This window comes from Anas platyrhynchos, chromosome 10, assembly GCF_047663525.1.
Source record: "Anas platyrhynchos isolate ZD024472 breed Pekin duck chromosome 10, IASCAAS_PekinDuck_T2T, whole genome shotgun sequence".
NCBI classification, from domain to species: Eukaryota; Metazoa; Chordata; class Aves; order Anseriformes; family Anatidae; genus Anas; species Anas platyrhynchos.
The window spans coordinates 5,290,288-5,311,315 of record NC_092596.1 but is presented as its reverse complement, the minus strand read 5'-3'; the positions used below and the strand labels follow the sequence as shown (position 1 = coordinate 5,311,315).

Sequence of the window (21,028 nt, the reverse complement as noted above, 5' to 3'; positions counted from 1 at the left end):
GAAACCAACAGTGTCCTTTTGCACAAGGTGTCTTCAAGAAGTGATGATTACACAAACTGTGTTTTGTTTTGTTATGTTTTTTTCTTATGATATCTTGAAGGTCATGAACAGAATAGCAAAGGAAATGGAGCCTGACTAGAACTGGTAAGAGGATTTGGTGTTTTTTTTTTTTTTTTTGCAAGTACAGCAATGGTTAAATGGCGTTAGCTCCCATTTTCCAATTTCCTTTTGTTTCAGGCAGTGTTCTGAGCCTGCACACCAACTTGTCTGAGTGCAGAAGAGGCTCAAAGGTCACCTCTGCTAAGAGGCTGGACTCATGTTCACAGCTTTGTATTTCCTTGTGCTCTTCCCACTCTTCGCTGGGTCCCCAGGAGATGGATCAAGCATTTTTCTACTAGCCGGCTCCCACACATAAGGCTGTGTTGACCCTTAGTGTAACTGCATTGCTGTAAGCAGTTACACCAGAGGTGTAACCAGAGAATTTTTATCTGACTCAAATCCAAGAGAGAGAGAGAGATTAGTAGTTAGCTTTGGAGTGGAAGGTCAGGTGCGGTTTCCTCTCTCTCCTCTTAATCCATCAACATTTTGCTAAGAGCATCACCGAAACTGCAGCCAGTTTCTACCAATGTTGTCCTTGGATTTTACTTTTAAAATGTGATCATTATTTAGTTGTCAGCTCTGGAACTTTGATTTAAAAATAAAATGAAATAAACAAAAAAGGAACATTTTTGTAGCTGATAGCTTTGGGGAATGATGCATTTTGAAATAAAATGCAAATAATAAATTACTGCAATATTTTCACAGTTGGTGGGCTGTGTTGACTATAAAAGTGGAAGATAAATCACAGTGGAAATGTTCCAGCTTACCTTCTGGTACATGTTTTGCTGCTAAGCGTTACGTGCCCTTCTGTGACATTTTGGTGCAAATTTTCCTTCTGTAGTATTTTAATTGTTAGATATTTACAAGATGAAGGAGCTGAGTCAGATGCAGGATGTGCTCGTCCACTGACCAGCTGCATCTGGAATGAAGGCAAAGGTAAGGCAATGTGTAATCCTGTGTAAGGAGTTCACCTCAGTTATGTAAACCTACGGACAAACATTTTAGATGAAATGGATGGAGTTACTCATTATTTTCCTTATTTCTGTTGTGGTCAAATGAAAAGTTTTTTTTGTGTTCAAAACCTCACTGAATATCGTTTGGGGAAAAAAAAAAGTCTTCGGTGACTTCTCATGCAACACCACTATGTAGGTGTTGAGTACAGAAAAGCAGGCTTGAAAATCTCACTAGTTGGTGCATAGGTCAAGCAATGTCCTTACAAAATATACTGGGTGCAAGACTTCCCCCCCCCCCCCCCCCCTCAAAGAAAGGGGATTGACAGGGGAATGGTTAGTTTTGTAGGGACTTTGCAGAAAACTCTATGGGCTTATAATTGTCTGGGATTTCTTTTTCAAAGTAAACGTTATGTTGCTTGCAAGTGCTCTACAGTTGTAATTTGTGCTACCATTTTGGCAAGTGGTAAGAAGAAATGAAACCGTTTTAAAGAAGGCTCTGCAAGATACGAGGTAATTTGAGAGGGTGCTATCTATATTGGGACTTTTTCAGCTACAACTCTGGAAGCTTCAGCTACTTAGAGATAAAACTAAGTGGTTCAGAGGGGAGGGGAGGGGCAAATCACATTTTCTCTACTACACTGCTTTCTGTAAGTTATAATGCAATCACAAACAGAAGGGTTGGTTGAATCATCTGGTACATTCAGTCCATGGATGGAGGGATACAGCACCTCATGAAGGTTTGTTTCCAAGCCACATGCAGACCTCTAAAGTTGTGTGCAATCCTTTCCGTATCACAGGAACATTTAAGGATAAAGTGAGTTGTCTAAAAGCAGGTGGTTTGGTGGAAAAGTGCACATTCCTCTGCTGGGAAGTTGTGTGTGTGTTTTTTCTAAGAACTGCTTTTAGCCAACTTGCTGGTGTTGCTTATAAAGGCTTACTTAGTTCCTGGTGGTGTCTGTCATACATGTACAATGCACAGTATGTATTAATCATAACGCCCACCTCCTTCAGCTACATTGATATTTCTTTTAATATCCAGCTGTATGCTAGCAAGGGTTTTAGTATCCTAAACGTTGACCTGATTAGCAACTTCAGTACAATAAATATCTTCACTTATGGCAATGTGTGTTGGATTTAGCTGGGGGTTGTGGCAGAGGGTTAAGTGAGGCTAATGAAGCTGTTGGGCAGGTACAAACTTGGTAAATAGCTGTGCTAAGTACTATCAATAACAGTTATCTCTGATTTTGTAATCTTCAGGCTCCATAGCTTACAGCTCTGTGTAGTTCCAGAACCAGGGCAATGGGGTTTTTTCTTCATTTGGCTTATGCCCAGCTTTGATCGAAAGCAATATAAAGAAAGCAAATTCTTTGCCAGTAGAATTTCTTAGGTTTTGTGCTGCAGCAATATGTGAATGTACTTCTAAAATTCACTTGCATGCAAATTCCTCATTGACTCCATGCAAATGCTTGAATTTGGGGATGCATAAACAATATCAATGGATAGCTTCTATTTACATGAAAACAACAAGCTGGCTTTGCCTTTCTTTTTCAAGGATCTCTGGCAGATCAGGAAATGTTCTCAGTGTGGATGAAGTCATTAAAGAAATTAGGGCAGTGTACAATGTGTTATGGTACTTGTCGTCATATTGAGGATTTGGAAATCAGCGCTTTCATCATGAGTGATGCTCACTGCTCTTGAGTACCAAGTGGCTGAGCCAGCGTTCTGAGCACTCAGGTGGCTGCTGGAATATCTGGGGGATGCTCAGAGCCTGACAGCTGCCAGTGCCACTAAATAACTTCAGTGAATAAAAAAATCTGCCAGTTCTATCCTCAGACTGCAGCCAACTGATGAAAAATTCACATTTCTTCAAAAGAAAAAAGTAGGTCAGTCGCCCCTCACATTGTTCAAAAGACATCAGGTCATTTTTGCTGTCTGTATAAAACTGAGGAATTGACCTTGAATGCTTATTTTATTACATTTTCAATTTCATTTTCGGTTTGGCAGCAGTCCTTTCTCACTGGCAGGGCTAGGAGCAGGGAGTGGGTATGGGATGGAATTCGATTGAGTCTGAATTTATTGCTGGTTTCTCTAGGCCAGGATTTCCTCCAAGTTTTGTAACCTTGTGTGCCACTTGAATTGGAGGAGGGTTGGTTTCTATTAGAAACTATCAGTTAGCCTCAGCTGCCAGTTTAGATGTTTGCGAGCTCTATGAAATGAATGAAAAAGTTTGAGGAAATTGGTTTACTGAAGAAATCGGTGAACCCTGAAATGAATTAGTATCTTAGCTACAAACTCACATTTAATAGCTGTGTTTGAAAGGCCTTTTGTGCAGTAAGAGATAAGCTTGTGGCTTTGTGTTGTGTCCTTCCTCATGTAGGCTGTAAATAAACTGTCTGGTTTTAACTACATGCTCACTGACTGGTAGGGTAGTCAGAAAAAAGTATGTACTGCTTTGTGTAATCCTAACAACAAAGCTGGAAATCTGAGGACAGAGCAGTACAGAACCAGGTCTGAATCAGTTTACATCGAAAGAACCCAAGTGATGTTCCTACTGCTGTCATATGTGAGGGCCAATCGCTTACATGGGACTGCAAGAAGAGTGGTACCTGGGTGAGAGAAGGGCTTGCTGTCTGGCTTTACATGTGGTCTGTGTGTTAGTATTGAAACTGTACAGATTCTTACTTTTTAATTTGGTTTTTCATATATTTTTAATCTTGTTAGTAGATGAAAAATGTTTTATGTGGTTTTACAACCTTCACTGGTAGGGATTTCCAGCTCATCTGTCTCTTGCCTTTGTGGCTGGAAGGCTGCTGCTCCCTGCTTACCTATTTTTCTCCTACATACATTCCTGGAAGAATATACATACGTGCTCTTGTGCCTCTCCTGTCCCTTCCTCTAACTGCTGGGGATAACCTAACCCCTGTTCAGCCCCTGACAGTCACTGTGGTGCCATTTTACATACTCCTACCACAAGGAGCTTTCTGCTGACGTACTTTTTTAGTTCCTGGCAGGCAGAGGTATAAAATGCTCCAAAGCAGCAGGGTGGTATCCAGAACATCGGTTAGGTAAGGTGCGCTCACTTCTGGCGCTCACCTTTCCGATGAACGTGTAGATGGCACTGGCATCACCTCCACGTCTTTGTTTTGCTGGTCCAAACGAACCATGCTCTGTAGCAGGAAGGAGCAGATCTTAGACCACACATTTATCATCTGAGGGGTTTTCAAGCTTTGTGCCTCTGAGTTCATCCTTCTTGAAAGTAAGTGAGACAACTGTGCGCTGTATCCCAGCTGAAATTCTACTCGTGTGCCTACAGCATCATTAATACCTCTGTAGTCACTGTTTCTGTGTGTGTACAGCTCCAGGGCAGTGCTGTAATGTGTGGCCTGAAAAAGATGAGTTCCAGGGATGCGTCAGGTGAGTTTTTTTGCTCAGAGCCTTGTATCCTTCTGTCCTTTGGTGGTTACTCAGGATATTTGTCTGCTGCTTCCCATTGATTACATACCCCCCATTATCTGTCCAAAACTCCTGTCAGTAGTTCCTAGGCTTGACCTGGCTCTTTCTACTATGAAAAATAAATCACAAAACAATGTGAGCAGACAAACAAATTAAAGTTTGGGGCATCTTGCTAAGAAAAAAGTTGAAATGAGTTCAAATACTTGATATTCTTAATGAGAAAAATGTGTCTGTATTTATCTGATGCTTTGCTGACATGATTAATAGTATTTTCACCTGCTCAGTGCTTCAGTACCAAACAAATCCCAGCAACTGTTCTCCTACAGTCTGACTGGCAAGCCTGTTGGTTTATTTCTGCTCTATGACACCTTGTGTTTTAGGAAGAATTACTGAATCTGCTGCATGACATTACGCTGTCTTTGCAGGGTCACACTGCCATTTCTGACTGCAGATGTTGCTGCAGTTCCTGGTTTATCATTTTCTTTTGCCAAGGGTTTTTAGTTTTGAAAAATTTGTTTCAAATTGCTAAGGCAACTTCTCTTTAACACACACACACAAAGTGGTACCTGATGGATTTCCAAGAGAGGAGTTAACCATGTGGATAAGTGCTTGTTTTCAGAGCTGGGCTCTGAGCTCTCTAATACAACTAGAAGAATAATAGAAAAAAAAAATGTTATAAAGGGTTGAATTCTTCAAAGCCATGGAAGCTAAAAAGGGTAATGTTAACACTGCAGTGTTACTTAGCACATGAAGTAAACAGAGATATTATGTTTCGCTAGTTTTTTTACTCTGACATTTTATCAGGGTGTCTGAATGTCTGGTCCTGTAAATATAATTTCCTTATTAGTCATCAACAGATAATAGGGTCCTGAGCTTCGTGAAAAAAATGTTTATTTGCAGGTCCCAGAAGCTTTCGTTGTGATTCATTTCCAGCTTGTGATTGTGAAGTTTGTCAGGATTTTGATCTTGACCAGAGTGTTCCTTAACTGGCACTTGGAAGTCACTGGAAATAAGTAAGAAAGAAGAGGGGAAGAAGTTTTAAGGCCAAATAGTGCCCAGCTCCCTCATCTGAGCCGTGCCTCGTGGAAGCCTCTCACTGAGGTCCTGTGTTAGTGGTTCCCTCCCACCTGTGCTGCAGGCACAGCTTGCTTCAGAGCTGCAAACAAGGCCTTCGGTACCATTTGCAGTTATTCTGTGGTGCTGTGGGTTGCTACAGAAGAGCTGGAATGAACGGGAGCCTGGGGCACCTCCGAGGGCATCCCAGCTGTTACGTTTCTTTACTGTCTTTGGCTCGGCTCCAGGACGTGCTGAAGCCCATGGAAAGATCCAGACAGCGCTCCCTCTGAATGAGCCACCTGCGCAGAAATGCCTGGCTGAGGGACACCAGAGGCGGGAGAGGAAGGTTGTTTGCATACTGACTCCTGTTTCTGATGGCCTTTTTAAAATATCTTTTCACTCCTATCAATGTTTTAGTGTTTTTTCCTACATTGAAGCACTAGTGATACGCACATAAGACTGAAATAGCTCAAGGAAAATCAGTATGGGTGTTACTCCATTTATATTGCAGCTATTTACATCTCAGAAATTGCTTTTTGTTACCATCATTACTGTTTTATGTTTTTTTTTGTAGGTTTTCTGTTTAAAAAATCCTTGATCTACTTCTAGCCAATGAAATTAACAGTTTAATTTCTGTTATAACTGGTGGCGCTTACCACTGTTAGCAAACATCTTCATTTCTTTACTTCTGAAATACAGCTCTGAATACGCGCCCTCAATACGAGTTCCCCCTGAACAAGTATGAAGGGCGCGTGCTTACACATTCAAATTGCTGTCTGTAAATGTTTGCATAACCTATGCATTTGTACATTTCAATGGAGAAATGTATTAAAGCTTTTCAGAAGACATGACTGTACTCCAGAATGTTATAAGCAGCGTTTAGCCTTGTATACATGACTATTACTGCACATGGCTGTTTGCTATTTAAGTAGTCCTGGAGTGTCTGATGTCAGCTCCTTCCCTTAAATAAAATCCTTGGGACATGTAACACCTGGCTTAGAGCCAACTGGCTCTGGTTTGCTTCCTTCCCAAATGCTTTCATTCATAAATGAGCAAAATGACTCCTCTTGTGATGAAAAGGAACCTAGAAACTCATTGAGAACACAATTTTATAAAAAGTATGGCCATATTTTCAATTTTCATTATTAAACCTCAGTGAGACTTTGATCCAGCTCCCAGTGGAATCAATGGCACGATTTCATCTGACTTCAGCGGGCATTTGTCTTGGACTGTGTGCGCTAACCACAGCAATGGGGAGTGGTGCGAGCAGCGGGCACGGAAGGAGTTCGTGAATTTTATCCAGTCCTCTGCCAGTGGGAAGGGCCTGACTGCCGCCAGAGATGGGAGACTTCTGGCTTCTGCCAATGTGAGCTTCGGTGCTCAAAGAGGGCAACTGTCATGTGGCAGTGACTGTGGAGGAATCCAGAGCTGCAGTGAAGTAGTGGTTCTCTTCCACACCGTGCTCTGGGAGGAAAGCACAATCAACAGAACCCTAGAGCCTGAAGGCTTGTGGAAATGGCTGTTGGAACAAAGAACGATCTGGGGAGAAAAAATAATTGGAAGCCAAAATCTTTGAAGAAATTAAGGCTGAGTTCAATAAGCATCTGGAAAGGCACAATCTAATTCCCTGGAGGCATGAAACTATCTGCAAACTGAGTGAATGTAAGGTTAAGTGTCAGGAGAAGAGGTATACATCGGTGTGCAATGAGTCCGGATTTCCCTGGCAAAGTAGGCACATAATCATGCCCAAAGTTGTCCTGGTGCACTTCCCTCTTGGGTCTTAGAATCAGAGCCTAAACTCTTGGTAATGCTTCTTGTTGTAAGTGACCTCTCAGAGGTGTCTGTTACAACAAGGACCAGTTTTTATGGACATTGCAGACTCAAATTCATTCTGTTCATTCCTTGTCTGTGCAGGCAGCTTGGAGATGCACTCACTGCCTATCCTCTATATGCAGCATTTTTATTTTTTGGTAACCATTACTGCATTAAGCTTGCTTATATTTCCTGCCACCAAGGGTCAGAACTGTCTGCAGCACACTGTGTGATGATGACTCTCGCATTTTATCACTCTGCTCAAATATTGCCTTAGGTGCTACTCTGTATTATTGATGAATAGTCCAAAAGCCCTATATCTAATGGGGCTTCATCTGAACAAGTCTGTGAAAATACTGTTTGCTTGGGTTTTTGTTTTTTGCCCACCTGATGCGTTTTTAGAAGTGCTTGAAGGTGGGTATAGCTGCTTTGCAGCAAGAGGTAAAGCTCCCTTCAGGCTAGGGAAATATGGGTGGTTGGATTTAAGGTTTTGTTTAATCTCTGTTCATTCTACACTGCCTTAAGAAGAGAGGGTTTTAATGTAGCAAAATGATGTGAACATCAGTGTGTAAACTAATAACACTTACTTCTAGCAGGAAAATTATCAGACTAGTCACTTTCATTGAGAAAGCTGATGTAAGGAAGTTCAAAGGTGCACAAGAAACTTGCATGACTCGCCTTTCATTTTTCATGTTTCTCACTCAACAGATGTCAGGAAACCTTAAAGGGTTTAAAAATATTTTCTGTGAATGCTTTCAGGAAAGAAATGTTCAATTCCAGTCGAAACTTGTTTCAGCACTTAGCTTGGTCTCCTTGAGAAATTAAATCCCAATTTCATTCAGGCTTTCCAAACCCAGTGACTGTACCTGAGCAAAGGTACCTGAGTACCTTTCAGCTTGATGCTGAAAGACACTTCCCTTAGAGACAGATGTTGCTGCTTGCATTTGTGTCCCAGGACTGTGACAGGGTTGTACGGGCATGCAGGGCTTCTGGCAGCCCCGTATTTCGAGCCCGTTGAGCATGGCAGGGAGTAGGTCAAACTCTAACTGATGTAGTTGGCTTTAATCTGTGGCCTAATGTTAGATACTGATATAGGAACCTCAACTTTATATAAATATTGCAATTATTCTTGAAATAACTAGTGCCAAGATGAAATCCAGATCTGTGGTGGTTCAGAAGTGCAGTAGGCACGGCATCCATCTGGTGGAAGCTCATTGCTGGAGAGATGACCCTTGTTATTACCCTTTCTTGTTCTTTGGTTAGTCTTTCCACAGCCTTCATGTAAATCCACCTCCACAGCAAAATATGCATTTAGTATCAAGGGCACAAAGCGTGTCTCTGTGTTAACAACGGAGGAAATAAGAGCATACCTAGCTCTTCTTCTAGACCCATTGTTACAAACACTATCTTCTCACACCTGCTGGTTTCTCTGTACCTGTGGTTCAGGCTGCAGCTGCTTACTGACAGAAACATGTAAGGGTCACAGTGTTATTTCTGTCTTTGGTATTTCTCGTGATGTAGAGATACTTAGGAATGCAGGATGGCTGAGGTGCAAGTTCTAATTAATGAGCATGATCATAATGTAATTAGCATGCTGAATATTGCCAACATCGTGTAGTTTTCTAGATTTTGGTAGCCCTAGAAAACACGCATCACCCTGCAGAATAGCACCAACTCCTGTCAATTTACTTGTCCTCTAAGTATTACCAAATAATTTTTGGTGTATTTGGTGATCCTGAAAATGATCCAATCACAGAGATTTGCTAATTCTGAAAATGACCCAATTACAGAGAATTTACAAAGTAATTACATTTTACCATTTATTTCCCAATAAATTCACATGACAAATGTAACATGGGTAGAAAGTCTTGAAACTTGAGCAAATTAATTAAAGATCTCCAACAGACAAATAGTTATAACATTGAATTTTCTTTTTTCTTTTAACAGGGTGGAAAGAAGTCTTACACCGGGCCATGTGGGGGCCGTGACTGCAGCGCTGGATGCAAATGTTTTCCAGAGAAGGGCGCAAGGGTAAGTTTGTTTTCATTAATACAGCTATTCCTTGTCCCTTACCAATTTGGAGGGGGAGGGAGAAGAGGAGTGTGAACAAGAACCAAGTTAATATGTGTAATTCTCAATCTAATGACCTCATAAAACAAGAGAAGTGAAGAAGACCAGCTGTGTTACTAATGTTCCTGGCCAAGATTTCAAAATCTCTCTGTAGGCTTTACAAATTGTTAGCTTTGCAACAGCTCTTTAATGGGATCTCATTTCTTTATGTGATCTGAGCCTTAGTTTAAAAAAAAGATTTTTTTAAAGTAAAATCCAACAATTAAAAAGGAAAATCTAAGTACTGTGGGCTTCCAGTACAGATTAGTACAGTAGTTGCTTGTGAAGAAACACAATCACAGAATTTCTAGGTTGGAAGAGACCTCAAGATCATCGAGTCCAACCTCTGACCTAACACTAACAGTCCCCACTAAACCATATCCCTAAGCTCTACATCTAAACGTCTTTTAAAGGCTTCCAGGGATGATGACTCCACCACTTCCCTGGGCAGCCTGTTCCAATGTATAACAACCCTTTCAGTAAAGAAGTTCTTCCTAACATCCAACCTAAAACTCCCCTGAAACAGTAACTCTGAATCTAAGTGCTTCCCTTTGAGGGAAGAGCACCTCTCTTTGAGGTCTGCATTTGAAGCGATCAAATGTTGAAGCAAGATTTCTCTAAGACTGCTTAATTTCTTTTGTTCCTGTGAAAGGGTTATAACCTTTATGTTAGTGCAGCTGGCAACTTCCAGGCTTAGGGTAATGCAGAGCTGCTGACTTCACTTTACCTTAAATTGCAATGTTAATTTTTATCCATACACTATCTACTTAATAATCTCTTGTAAGCTCTCTGAAATGTTTTATCATATATCAAAATGAATCTGATAGATTTTGCTTACAGAGATGAGAAAAGGAAAGATCTGCATTGCAGGTACCTGAAGAATTAATTTGGAAGGGTTTAAGTTGGGGGGGAAATACCATTTGTCTTGGTTAATGGTAATAAAATTGTTTTTGCTATTCTTACTGAAAGCATACGATGTGTTCAGTCTGTTATGTAAGAAAAAAATCTTTGCATTTATTGTTTATTTATAGAACAGGAATAAGGTAAAAATGGGAGTAACAATATATCCGTTCACTGAAGTGATCAAATTTCCAGTATTTCAATTCATTGTTCAATATGTCATTAATATTTCAGTAATAATTCCTAGCTGTTTATTTCAGATGAACATATGTCAGATTCATACCGTAATACAACGGGTTTTCTGTTCATTTTAAAGGTATTTCTTCAACTCTCATTTCCTCCATTTCATTTCTGAAGCAAAGCTTATAATGTGAAAATGTATTTTGCAGCTGACTGTTATCCCACTTGAGAACTTAATAAAAATAAAATCATTAGCTCTCCTAAAATAATACGATGCTAGCAGGTTGGAAATAATTTATTTCTTTATTGAAAAGTTTTTTTTTGTTTGTTTGTTTTTTTGCCTCAGAAGAAAAAAAGGAAAAAGAAATGAAGTCTTAAACATTAGCAATCCTGGTTTTTTCATGTGTATTTCAGTGACATGGGTAAACTCCAGACATCACTTTCTAGGACTGAGCTTAGGAAAATGTAGTTATATAGAAATGAACCTAAGCAGGTGCTTAAATGCTTCACTAATTGCAGACAGACTTGAGCATGAATTCTTAATTGATAACTGATGATATGTTTGCTCTGGAAGGATAAAAATTCTTTCAAATCATCATGTGGTGCAAATGTGCCTAAACAAATAAGTGAAAGAACTTTGCAAGGAAATTCTCAACCTAAAATATGGGCTAAAGCCAATTACTCAACACCTTATGTGATTAGGTGCGGTAAGGCACAAGCCTGCTTTGGTTCTGGAACAGAATATCCTCTAAATGCTTTGACCTTTGGATAGCAATGAGCATCATCCTTCTGTCTCTTTAGATTGCTGGGGTTGAATGTGATTGTTTGAACTGGCCACAATGCTGTTGACCTTGCTGTTTGAGCTCTTCGTATCTCTTTTGTTAAGATGTCACAAAGATTTCAGTCTGTTTTCATTGCTGACCTGAGAACTCATTTGGATTTTAGCTTGTTTCTTATGTGACGTGTATCGATAGGCATTTTCAGTCCTTTAAACATGTGTTTCATCCTACTGAGGCCTGTCTGTGGAGTTAATTGTCTGCTAGAAGTGGTAATCGGTCCCTTCTACCAACACTGCTTCCATCAAGCCATACCAAGTCCTGCTGACACCTTCTTGGACATCTGCAGACAGCTGCTGGAGTCCTGCCATGCCAGAGGACAGGGAGGTGACTGGCTGAACTGGGAAAGGGGTTGGTGTGATTATCTGTCCTACAGCACTGCTTGTTTCTTGGAGGAGACCATACAGCTGGAGGCTAATTCCTTGGCTTCCTGCCTAGCTTCACCTCCACTGCTGCAAGACCTCTGAGTTCAGGACAGGCAAGTAGGAGACGGGACTCTGCCAATGCCCTGAATCCTTTTTTAGTTTAAAAAAAAAAAAAAAGGTTTCAGCTGTCATTTACACAACTAACTAGATCAGAGTAAAGCTAAGCTTTCTTTTTAAAAGGAAGGAATAACTAAAATGTACAATAAAAATGACAATAAGCTGACACCTCAATGGAAACAATATTGGCAATGTCCTCAAATGTCCTTTTCCTTGGAAGTACTGCTGATCAGATCAGGCTGTGATGAACTTGTTTCTGAACAGATACTTTAAAAAAAAAAAAAATATATATATATATATATATATATTTAGGCAAGAAAAATGACGGAAGTGCCCAAGTCCTCAGATGAGTTAGGTACTTCTAGAGATGGGATTCGGGCATGTAGAAACCCCTCATCTCACAAAATCATAGAATTGAAGGGGTTGGAAGTGTCCTCGAAAGATCATCAGGTCCAACCTCCCCGCCAAAGCAGGTTCCTTAGAGCAGGCTGCCCAGGTAGGCATCCAGACGGGCCTTAAATATCTCCAGAGAAGGAGACTCCACAACGTCGCTGGGCAGCCTGTTCCAGTGCTCCGTCACCCTCACCGTGAAGAAGTTCTTTCACATGTTGGTGCGGAACTGCCTGTGCTCTGTCTTGTGACCATTGCTCCTTGTCCTATCCCCACAAACCATTGAAAAAGGTTGGCCAAATCCCTCTGTCTCCCCCACCTCAGGTATTTATACACATTGATGAGATTCCCTCAGTCTTCTTTTCTCCAGGCTGAACAGACCCAGGTCTCTCAGCCTTTCCTCATAGAGAAGATGCTCCAGGACCCGTATCATCTTTGTGGCCCTCTGCTGGACTCTTTCCAGGAGATCCCTGTCTTTTTTTTGTACCGGAGAACCCAGAACTGGACACAGTACTCCAGGTGAGGCCTGACCAGGGCAGAGTAGAGGGGGAGGATCACCTCCCTTGACCTGCTGGCCATGCTCCTTTTAATGAACGCCAGGATCCCATTGGCCCTCTTGGACACCAGGCCAAGACCGGACCCAGCACCGACCCCTGGGGAACACCGCTAGTCACAGGTCTCCAGCCAGACTCTGCATTGCCGATCACCACCCACCTTGCCGTCCACTCCTCTATCCCACACGTCCTCAGCTTTGCTATCAGGATGTCATGGGAGACAGTATCAAAGGCCTTGCTACAGTCAAGGTAGATGACATCCACTGCTCTCCCCTCATCTACCCAGCTGGTGATGCCATCACAGAAGGCAATGAGGTTGGTCGAGCACAACTTCCCCTTGGTGAATCCATGCTGACTACTCCTCATGACCTTCTTCTCTTCCAATTGCTTGGAGATGGCCTCCAGAACAAGGTGCTCCAATACCTTTCCAGGGACAGAGGTGAGACTGGCTGGCCTGTAGTTTCCCAGATCCTCCTTCCTGCCCTTCTTGAAGACCGGAACGACATTGGCTATCCTCCAGTCTTCAGGCACCTCTCCTGTTCTCCAGGACCTTTCTAAGATTGATAGAGAGCAGTTCAGCGATCATCTCTGCCAACTCCCTTATTTCTATTTTTTTTAAGACAAAACTATCTGTATTAAAAGCATGAAACACGCAAGTAAAAGCTAAGAGTATATATAGACAAAGCTCTGATGTGTTTTTTTTTTTTTGTTTGTTTAGAATTTTCACAGAGTTATAGGAATTCAGCCATGGGTTTGGCTGTCTTCTATGGTAGCAGAATCCAGCTGTTCATGACTGCTTACTCACATGTTGCTCCAGGTGGCGTAATTGTTCTTGATGGCCACGTGCCTCATAGAGCCCTGGTTCATTAAAGTTACGTTCTTTGCCAAGTGCTACATGACTGGGACAAGCTCACTGTCACTGTAGGACATGTAGTACTGCAGAGTTGTTGTCCACTGGCTTCCATTGAGAAGTTTCAGAGCCAAGCAGGAAGCAGCAGCTGCCGTCCTGGATGGAAGGATGTGAACGATGTCATAGTCCGGAATGGATAGCTCCAGCAGGTACTTGGACAGAACATGTTGTTCCACACTCACCTCTGCAATCTTCGAAGCTCTTCTTAAGAAATGTATTGGAAGACGATGACCCAGACGAAAGTCCAGGGCTTGCAGAATTGTCACCTCAATTTCATGTACACCAGTCCAGTCCAAGCCACGAGCAGCCAAGCTTATGCCAGTCCAAGCCATGAGCAGCCAGTTAGTTGTCCCTGTGGCTTGCATTGGCTTTTCCAAGTTATAATGGTAGCTGATACCCATTTTAGGCTGTTTAGTAATGTTTTATGTAGTATTTCAAAGCCCACATGAGAATAAATCAGTTATTGAACCATCCTTCATCTTAGCCAGTGATTCAGAATTGGTCCTTGTATCCAGTGACAACCTGATGAAAAGCCTGACTCTGTGTAATTTAATGGGAAAACTCCTGGGCCACGTTGTGGCATCTTTTTATTCGTTCCAATTTGGTAAAGATTCACGGGTACCAGTACAGTGATTGTACAGGAATCTACTTTGTGGTGGAGAGATGTCAACTTCTCTGAAAGGTCCCATCTAGGACCTCCTCTGGAAGTTCTCTCGGAGGTCAAGTGAAAAGATTAAACCGAGTTTGTGGCTCTCACCATTTAAGTTCACAAGAAGATACCCAGTTGATTCCCCTTAGCGTGTTCATTTGAGGCAGTGAGAGAAGCTAGCTTGCATGTGACACAACAGTTTTAAGGGTAAATGTAAGAGCAGGAGAAGCCCACCAAACTGATTTTGACTGGTTATAAATCTAAGAACTTAGGATGTGGTTGTTTCAGTTCCTTTAAACTACATTATTAGAACTTAGGCTGACTTTTAATATGAAATCTAACATAATGTAAAAAGTACCAAGTAGAATCACTGAGATCGAGAAGCCTGCACTACAGCTGTAGTCTCTAGATGAAAATGTGGGGTTTCTAAATCCGTGTCCCTGCTCTCATTTTTCTGGCCAGCTGAGATGCCAGCTCTCAATTAGTACAACCTGGCAATTTTAAAAGGCAGTCTGCTTTGACAGCAGAGGTACCCAAATGTGTGTGCATGCAGTCTTTTGGAAAGGGAGGCAGTCTGAATACAAACTTACGGTTATTAAACCCATTTCTGCATACATTTTTACATGCAATCCTTCTGTTTCAGAGCAATAGTTGATGGGTACAAAAGGGGAGGTGGAAAAAGCAACTGTATTAAATTATAATGGAAATAAGAAAGTGTAAATCCTGATGCTCAGAGGGCTGGAGCCCTCCAAGACAGGCTGAGAGTACTGGGGACGTTCAGTCTGGAGAAGAGAAGGCTTCAGGAAGACCGCATTACAGCCTTTCAGTACATAAAGGGGGGTTATAAAATAGATTGAGGGCAACTTTTTACAATGGCAGATAGTGATAGAACAAAGGAGAACAGTTTTAAACTGAAAGAGGGGACATTTAGGTTAGGTATTAAGAGGAAATGATTCACTCTGAGGGTGGTGAGGCACTGAACAGGCTGCCCAGAGAAGCTGTGGATGCCCCCATCCCTGGAAGTGCCCAAGGCCAGGCTGGAAGGGCTTTGAGCAGCCTGGGCTGGTGGGAGGTGTCCCTGCCCATGGCAGAGAGCTGGAACTGGGTGATCTTTAAGGTTCCTTCCAACGCAAGCCATTCTTTGCTTGTTTCTAATGAAAGCCTGGATTTCTAAAATATACAGTCCTATTACAGGTGAGTAACCTACAGCTAGAACATTTGTGGGACTGTCAAGAGAAGTTAATGTTTTTTTTTTTGTTGTTTGTTTTTTTAAAAAAATGTTCTTTCTTCTTTCTCACTGTTTAATCCATAGTTTACAGGTAGGGATGATGCCCTTCCTTTGAAAACTTCATTCTGTATTGATAACTATCTTGGTAAGCAGTGCTCTGCAGATAAGTCAGCAGTAACAGGAGAACATTTTTCCTGGTTTGCAATTTCAGGAATGGTAGACAGCCTGCACCATTTCATCTCTGCAGCTCATTTTGCATTAGTTTATGATAATGCTGGCTTTTTTGTTTTTATATGCTGTCATCTACTTTCAAACACTTGCAAAGATAAACTAGCAGCCGTAGGCTTCATTGCAAGTAGACCTCCTCCTGTTGCCCATTCACTTATCATGGAATTTAAAACAGTATTAGGATTTGTTTTAAGCTGTACTCAACGTGTGCTGGAGCTCTTCAGCCGATACTAATCTTTCATTTTTTGATTCAAAGTCCTGTCCTCACCTCTCCCTCCAAAATAAGAATTTCAAGGAAAAAAATATTTGGAAATTGTTTCAAAAGTTCCCCAAATTAATCACCAGAGTTGGCATCCCAGGCAGCTTTTATAGCTTGGAATTACTGTACAATAGGAGAGCTTGGTGTTTACAATTATATTATTTTTTTATATTTATATTATCTTTTTTATATAAATTATTTTTGGTGTGATATATTGTCATGTCAAATAAGTTATTTCTTACGCGGTGTGTGTTCTCTAACACCCATAAAATGTAATATGATCAATTACAAAAATATTCATGGTACCTACAACCTCTTTCATGTCCATACAGGAAAAAATCCACACAGATCCTATTTCTAGCAACTGATGTGGTGGAAAAGGAGTGTGTCTTTAGGATGAGATGGTACTGAGAACATGACTGGCACTTTATGCTAAATTTTGCCTAGTCACATGAAGTAAAGGACCGCTGCTGTGCATCATGCCTTGGAGTTCATCTCCTGGCCTAGCCTCACTCAGAAGAAATCCTGCGTATGGATTTCTGCACAGTAAATAGAAAAAAAAAAATGAATAAGATGGAGAGATTTTTCTCAGAAAATGCAGTCATAATGTGAAGTAAAAGCTAGTATGCCCAGAGATATATGCGAGTCCACAGGTTTTCTCTAAAGTTAAAAAATTGATAGTAAGCGTAGTGCAAGTCATGTGGACAGTCAAAGAGTTTCCGATAGAATTATTGCAAATCACACAGTCTAACAAAGGTAGCTCCCCACTGTCCAGGTACTGAACGGCATAACCTGAGGACATGTCTCTGGATGATTTAATCTAATTGTTGTCTAGTATAAACTAATATCTCATTGGCAAGAGATCTTACATTAATGTTTGTCTGGAACTAATCCCCTCAACTTAATACAGGGTGCACAAAGTGCCTCTCTTGTGATAATTAGTTGAAGATTAGTTGATGTTTCTTTGCTATAAAATTGTGATAATTACGTGTATTTTTGAATAATATTTGCTGAATTCAGCTTTGACTGATTAAACACTCTAATTGGAGCAGTTTAGGGATTTTCTGCTGAAACACAATTTCTTTGGAAATGTCAGCTCAAGAGTTTTTTTCACAAGTGTTTTACGTAAACGTATTTGCTGGAGATAAAATTCTGTTAAGCCATTGGTTCCAACTTCTTTGTTTTTCTGTCTGATTTCCTTCTACCAGGCTTGCCAAACATTTTAGGACACAGTGATGCCATTTCAGTATCTGTGGGCTGCCGGTTGGCTCACCATACCAATTAGAATTGAACCAGGCTACGAGATGTTGACATTTCTTTCAAACCAGCAGTGACGTGATATGTCCAGCTCTACATTTATCTTAGTGTGTACTAACTGGAGTTAATCAGCATGGTAGAGCTTAGTGCTGGGATCACCATATAGTTATTTTGGAAGATCTTTTCACACTCAAGGAGGGATTATTGTGCTATAGTAGAAGTTCTTGAGAAATGACCATTTAACAATGATCATACTTTGCTAGTTATTGTAATATGCATAATCTTGGTCAAGCAAGACAATATACAGTGGCAAATGCTACTGAATTCATATACAAGATGATGGAGTCAGTCCTCTAGTTAGTGTGAGCTCAGAAAAGGAGTTTAGATCAATCAGGTGGGAAGGAAATGCTGCTTTATTCTAGAGTGAGTTCTTCATCATCCAGATTAAACTGCTGTGTGAAGCCTGGATTTCTCTGCATGTTACCTACATGCAAATGTTTCTCTCCAGGATCATTCCTCTTTAGGATGAGTACAGCCAGTTATTCTTTCCTGCTGCAAAAAGAATCCGAAAGTTTGAACCAGGCTACTTGTACGTTTTGTAAAAATCAAAGATAGTGTTCTCCAGGCTTCTGCAACTGTTACTGTCTGTTCTTTCTCTCCAGTTGCATTGTAGATAACCTGCACTCCAGCTTTGATAAAATCCTGTGTCCAGACCTCAGGGGTTTGGATCTGGTAGACTGTATTAGGTCTCAATACTCAAACTATAGTCCTCTTTCTGATGGGTGCCTGGAAGTACTGCTTATAATGTAGTTCTGGCCTGCTTCTCTCTGTTTCTCTGTTTCATCTGTTTGTGTCATTTTATTGTCCTTGTATCCGAAGAGGAAAGAGCTTGGACTTTTGCATATGTCTGCTTCATGTAAGAGGCTCCACCATGCCTTTCCAATTTCTCTGCAGTCCACATCCTTTCTATACCAGCTGCCTGTGTAAAGCCTTAGATTGAACTCTGAGGTGGACAGAATGTGCACAGCAGCTTAGGGTGCAAGGCTGCTGTCTACCAAGGCTTCTGAGCACCAGAAGGCAGACCCTTCACCTCCAGAAGTGAATACAGAGCTGGACTTTCTTTTAAATTATCTCAATGTGTTTGACAATATTGCAGTGCTTTCACCCCTAGTAAATATGGGTCATGGAATTTATGCAAATGATGTCAAATTGCTGTTCAAATCCCCGTCTGGGTAAGCAACTAAAGCACTGTCATTAGATTTGGGAAGAGGATTATCTATAAAGTTAAAAAATGTTGGCCATCTGTTCTCTGTTGTTAAATTTTGGCAATGTTTTGAGAGAAAATGAGGTAACAGTTAAGTCAAACAACTTATATACCAGCTGCTTTTTTAACAACTGCCAAGATTTTTTTTTTAAGTAATAAAACTAACTCTGCCAAGTGCGGCATTAAGCAATTATTGTACATATCCTCCTGACCCAACCTAAACACACTGAGCCTATTCCTCTGATGAGAACCACATCATATACCAAACCAACATGGATAAAGCAGGTCTTGTTGCATCTGAAAGTATCCCTTGTGCAATGGGTGTCAAGACTAGACGTGCTTGTACGTACAGTCCAACGTCATTTCGCATAACCTGGAGTACATTTGTAAGGACTTCCCAAGGGGACAAGCCTTATCTTATTTAGTTGTCTTAAAATTCGGTGCTGGTGTACAACTGTATTTAAGCAAGTTAGCCAGGGAGTCTCTGGTAGCCACTTCGATGATTTGTTTTGCAGTTGGCCGAAAGGATTTGTGTGCTAAATGAGGCAAAATGTACTCTAGGAAACATATCCTGTTAAGAAGCTTTCCACAGCTTTGGAAACTAACCAGAAACCATAGCATAGCGGTGTCACCGGGGTGGCTGAGGTGATTCTGTGACCTGAAACTGTTTCTAAATCTGTCTGCAAGGGTAGCATATTTTGTAATTGTGCTGGGGGCCTGTGTTTACTTATGAGATCAACCAGAATGTGGGTCTTCAAACTGTGCTCCATAGAGTACTTCCAGATGGCTTGGAAAATCCCAGCAAAGAGGGATCTGTCACTGTTCAAGCAATAGCTGTAACCCAGGATTCTTGTTGTGTTTTTTTTTTTTTTTTTTTTTTTTTTTCCTCCTTTCCTTTGGTTTTGGAGCATTTAAAAACTTTGCTGCTGTGTCCTACAATGCTGTGAGATGTACTAGCTTGGGAAGATACGGAGTCTCACTCCACTGGGTGAATGAGTTTTCTATTTCTCCTTTCTAGTCTAAAAAATACTCTGCTTATCTCAGAGCTTCCCAAAAGTGAGGTGTTACTGCTATGGATTTAAGCTGAGCTGTTCCTGACTACTGAAAGGTAGTCAGCTGCTGGCTGAGCCAGACTGCTCTGCCACGTACTGTGGTGTGTCCTCCTCCTCGGAAGAAAGAGGAAACTGATTCTCTCTGTTCTGATGCAGGTGCTGTGAGCTGAGGGTGCAGGCATGTTCCCCTGGGAATAAATGCTTTGTAATTTCTTTTTTATACCAGCTACCATGGGTACCATTGGTGATCTGGATGGGTAGAGTCTTGTTCCCTTTAAGGCCAATGCCATCGCTCCCTCTGATTTCATTTCATGTATACAGGCAGATCAGAAGACAGAACCAGATTAGCCTTCTTGCTCTCTCCATGGAGCCTTGCCTTGGCTGGACTTACGTTCTAGTGTTGTATCTTCCTCTAAGACCACTTTCTCTAAGCCCGATAACAATAACAGTTACCTGTACTACAGATTTGCCCCAGATGGACAAACCAGAGAGTTCAACAACTGTTTCCCTAGTAAGTACCTCTGCTTCTTAAGTATTGGAGCAAAAAAAATCCACACACCCAGTTGTTTTCCTTTATGAAAATTATCAAGTCTTCCATAGCTATGAAATGAAGTGTTTGATGAATCTGTGATGTTTTAGTTTGCATATAACTTCTTAGAATAGGGTGAACGTTGATGCTTCAGTTTCTCTCGTTTGCTGGTATTTTCACAAGAAGAGCTGTAAATGTTCCTAAAGTTGTTTTCTATCAGCCACTTCACCTAGCAGTCAGAAAACAAATAATAATTCTTATAGGAAGAGAAACTCTCCAATATCCTGCCAAAGACAGGAAAAGCAAATATTAACATGAGCCTCAAAAACTTAGGAACTAGTTGGGCCTTTGCTTAAGTAAGGCTGTAGAATTTTGTCTGATGTTTCCTGCAACAATGTCTTGGTTGAAGAGACAACTAGTGCCCTCTTAGATCTGTGAAGTCACACAGGACTTCGCCATTCCTCTCTAAGCAGTTAACAGACAAGAAGAGCCATTATCCTGCCTCAAAATTACCCAGTTGGCATTGTCTTCCATCCCATTCTATGTCATTCGTGTATAGGATTTGCCACTGAGACTATGTCCCAGCAGTCTTCCTCCAGGGTAACTTCTCTTTAAGACCCCATTTTCTTCCTACTTCCCTCACCCCATACCCAAATTGCCCATCTTCTCACTGTGATTGTTTCAGTATATTTGGTCCTGTACATGGTACTAATTATTTTTACGCTCCTTAAAATGAGAAGAGGTACCCTCTGCAGAACCAAGAGCCTTTGTTAAAGAGTTTCCGTTGGCAGGAAATGAAAGGTAGGACAGATTTTCATTGTGTTCACT

At 41.2% G+C, this 21,028-nt stretch overlaps 1 protein-coding gene across 1 annotated transcript in view; it reads left to right on the top strand.

Moving 5' to 3' along the window:
• COL4A6 (collagen type IV alpha 6 chain) overlaps positions 1-21,028 on the top strand; it is a 135,612-nt gene that overhangs the window by 35,049 nt on the left and 79,535 nt on the right. Inside the window, exon 3 of the mRNA XM_038184659.2 lies at positions 9,321-9,404. Coding sequence (XP_038040587.1) covers positions 9,321-9,404 — 84 coding nt within the window. The remainder of the gene's footprint in view (positions 1-9,320; positions 9,405-21,028) is intronic.